This window comes from Cryptomeria japonica, chromosome 3, assembly GCF_030272615.1.
Source record: "Cryptomeria japonica chromosome 3, Sugi_1.0, whole genome shotgun sequence".
Lineage (NCBI taxonomy): Eukaryota > Viridiplantae > Streptophyta > Pinopsida > Cupressales > Cupressaceae > Cryptomeria > Cryptomeria japonica.
This window is the reverse complement of record NC_081407.1, coordinates 7,100,701-7,104,636: the sequence shown is the minus strand read 5'-3', so window position 1 is coordinate 7,104,636 and position 3,936 is coordinate 7,100,701. Positions and strand designations below refer to the sequence as shown.

The window sequence follows — 3,936 nt, the reverse complement described above, 5'->3', positions numbered from 1 at the left end:
CTTCATAGCAATTGCAGCACTCATTCAAATCTTCACGTGCATGGACCATTCATGTACCTCCAAATATTTTGAAAAATAATGTTTGAAAAATAATGCAGGAAAAGATAGAGACAGAGATGTTATCCATTAAATTTATGGCATTGTTCACCTAATAATAAGTTATAGATCCTAATGTCCCAACTAATCAGATTATCAAACTTATTAAAGAACATCAATTATCATGGCGTTAAGATTTTGCATTCCTACATCCATGCCTGACACACAGAAAAAGAGCATTAATAATTCTGGCCTAGATTTTCCACATATTTTACCTTTTCTTAATTATTTTGGTTGTCACTGTTTACATGTTTTTAAAAATTTTCCTTCACCACAGATATTTTTTTTTCAAGTTTAATTGGTAGAAGTGGCAATATTTTTTTTGGTATTTTGATGTAGATGTAGATTCTTTGTGTTGATGGTTTCTGGATTTGATTGTGATCTATTTTTTCATCGACATTTTAAATCATGTCATGTTCCATGATTCATCATCAAAATGAAAAAGCTTGCAAAGAAAAAATGTAAACAATCCATATGATAACAACTCTCATATCACAAACTTTCATATTATCTGCACATAACAATCAGATACATTCAAAAAGAACAGACATGGATAATAATATGGACACACTCCACTTGTTCTAAGCTCGGTAAGTGAAAGTTAAATTTACACTAAAAAAAAAGATAAGTTGGTTCATCTTTCCATGGGATTTCACTTCATAGCAGATTTCCAAGGCACATGGTCTGATAGATTTGTGAGTAATACCCCTTATTTCTAAGATTAATTGGACTCTTTCTAGACTAGTACCCCAATTTTTACAGACAGATGCCAAAATTTATGTGTACACTGGTATGCTGATGGTTATTGAGCATGTACCATGGCTTCATAAATCTTTCAGACTAACCAGAACAGCAGCAGCAACTTCCACCAATGGTGTGCAGCCCTATGTGACAGCAAACAGACTCTTGCTTTGTAAAATTTCCATTTGATGACGTTGCCTCTCCATTGTAGAAGATTTCATCATTACAAGAACTGAATGTCAATGAAGAAGCTGAGGCTGCAGTACCACTGCCTTGGGCTGTATTCAGGGATGGTAATGTAATTGATAGTTCAAGATTGACATTATCATCATCATCTAGCAGTGCAGTAGGATAGCTGGAAACCATTGGAGAGGAAGAAATGGCCTGCTGCTGGAAAAAATCAGTGAATGTCTCTACTGCTACATGCCTGCTGGGCTTGTTTAGATGACATGGAGTGTTATCATTGGAGGAAGAAGAGTTTGATGCAGATGTGACAATGGGGCAATGGGTATAAGGATCCATTCCCTTCTCTAACAGCTTCTTCTTTATATGTGTGTTCCAGTAGTTCTTTATCTCATTATCAGTTCTTCCTGGCAGTTTGCCTGCAATTAAGGACCACCTGCACCATAAAAGAACAAATTACTGTCACAATGGTGGTCTGGGTTCAAGTTCAATTTAAATATTGCTTTGTTGTTTGGTCTGTTAACAATCATTCTATTCTATTCTTTTGCTGAACATCAAGAAAATAAACACACACAGCTAATACCAGAAACTAAGCTCAATATGTTTATATCTGTTACATACAAATTGAATTGGAAAAGCTAACTCCATTAATTCTTGCTCAAACTCTTCAATCCATTAAAAAACACAGAAGTGACACATAACTGCATCAAAAAGTTCTAGGTAATTCATAAAACCTTGTACAACAAAATCATTATTATGTTAGTTACCCAGCTAAATTGGACCAGCCAGGGGGACCAACCAGTCTTTACATGAGGACAAGTTCAAAGTCTCAAACAAAGTATACCTAATAACCGGCTGGACAAAGTTAGGTGTATGAAAATGTCTGGCTTATCATCATGCCATTGACGTCAAATAAGACTTTTTCCTAAGCCTAAGCCTAAGAGAATAGGTCACCATGTACAAAAAAATATCTCAATTTGATGGACTAAAATCTCATGTAACTTTTGCAGAAGGAACCCACTTTCAACGACTTTGTATTTCAATTTTCAACCAAACCAGATGGCCTAACTGTAACTCTAAAACAAACCTGGATCATGGGTACTTTAGTGCCAAAAAGAAAAAATATTATGGTGATGAAAGAAAATGACAGATTACTCACTTGTTACCCAGAATAGAATGGAGCTTTATAATAAGCTCATCTTCTTCTGGGGTAAAATTGCCCCGTTTAAGATCAGGGCGAAGATAATTTATCCATCGAAGCCTGCAACTCTTCCCACAGCGCTGCAGTCCTGCCAAAAAAGAAGAAAGAAACAGAAACAAAAAATTCATACATTACTCAATAAGCTCTTAAGCAATAATGGTGGAAGTCTGTCATACCGTGATACTTATTGGCCCAAAAAAAACCATATTCAGTAAATATAAGATTATGGAAACTTAGTGCTGAAAAAAAAAAGATTTTTCAGAAAAATTTTCTTATAGTATTTAAACCCAGAACAAGACTACAAATTAACACTCCGCTAATAAACAAGTCTTAAACCTTGAATCTTATGGTACTCGTTAGAAACATCCATTCCTAAATACACAATTTTTTTCACAAACTTTTCTCCACATATCATAGAGAGTAGCAGCTTAAATTTGCTAGAAACATGTGTAATTTTTCCTCAAACACAGGTTTTTAAAACAGAAACTTTATATATAAGTGCTTAGGAAAAAAATTCTGACATATGTTATGATCTCTTCACTTTTGACACCAAATTGGTGTGTTATCAAACAAATTATTCTTCGCTGAAATGACTATCCAGCTCTTAAGATACACAAATGCATAAATTATGATACATAAGAGTAACTTATGAATTGGTGCATTGAGAGACTGGATAGGAATTTCCCTATAAACTTTACAGTCAGAAATATCCATATGCTTTGTGAAAACAATTCTAAAATCTTAGAACCTTTTGAAAACAAAGGATTTTCTCCATGCATGTACAAAGTTATTGAGGAACATAGATTGCAGAAGTTTAAAGTCTGTAAACAGATTGTAAACCTGCTGCTTTTGGGAGAGTTCTCCAACAGCCTTCACCATGGGCCTGAATGTATGCAATGAGAGTTTCATCCTCTTGCTTACTCCATGCTCCTTTGTTGGTGTGAGCTTTTTCACAGCAAGGAGATCTCCCCATGATAAATCAAAAAGTGCTAGATGTATTGATCTGCTCTTCCTTACCATTAATCTGCTGTGCTCCTTATTATTAGGTGAACTATCAAGTACTCCATCAAATCAGATGATATTTTTAAAAGGTCTGTGTGTTCGCTCAAAGTCAATGAGTAGAAGTTCTATCAATGCTTAAGCTAATCTTTTTGTTGGGTCGCCCAAGTCTTTGTCAGAATTGAGTGAAATCTTTGAGCTGAGAGCACACACATGGCTATCCTAGGGTTCAGGTTAGGCACATAATTATTTGAATTGTGGGCCATCTCTGCTTAGGCCTTGAATAAAATTGTGTACTAAAGGCAAAAAAAAGGGATTTGGTAACAATATGAAATCTAATCCTTCATATGTGCATCTTCTTTAAGTTAAAAATAAATAAAAATTATATATTAAATAGAAAATTGTTCATAAATAAACAGTTTGATTTTTAAAATTGAGTTTTAGTCAATGGATTTTTGATCCGCTGGTGAAGTTTAAAGGTTTTTAATGAGCTCATTAGGGGCAAAAAGGCATGAGACCATGCTTGTGTTCTGGTATCGTAGCAAAAATGAATTTGTGGACAAACCTCCATTTAAAAAATAAAATAAAAAAAATAAATTTATAATTAAATAATTACATTAAAATTTTAATTCATTAATATAATATTTGAATAAATATTCATTCTAGCATTTAATATTTCTTACTATTGTCAACATGACTTACTATTTTCAACATCA

The 3,936-nt window shown here is 33.8% G+C and overlaps 1 protein-coding gene across 1 annotated transcript; it reads right to left on the bottom strand.

Annotated features, from left to right (window-relative positions):
• Window positions 1-648: 648 nt before the first annotated feature.
• On the bottom strand, window positions 649-3,377 carry LOC131065659 (myb-related protein 308). The gene is made up of 3 exons (XM_058000245.2): window positions 3,062-3,377; window positions 2,180-2,309; window positions 649-1,456 (listed from the first exon to the last, which is right to left on the bottom strand). Exons 1-3 carry the CDS (start codon window positions 3,192-3,194, stop codon window positions 937-939), a joined length of 783 nt encoding a protein of 260 aa, XP_057856228.1. The 5' UTR covers window positions 3,195-3,377; the 3' UTR covers window positions 649-936.
• Window positions 3,378-3,936: the final 559 nt, after the last annotated feature.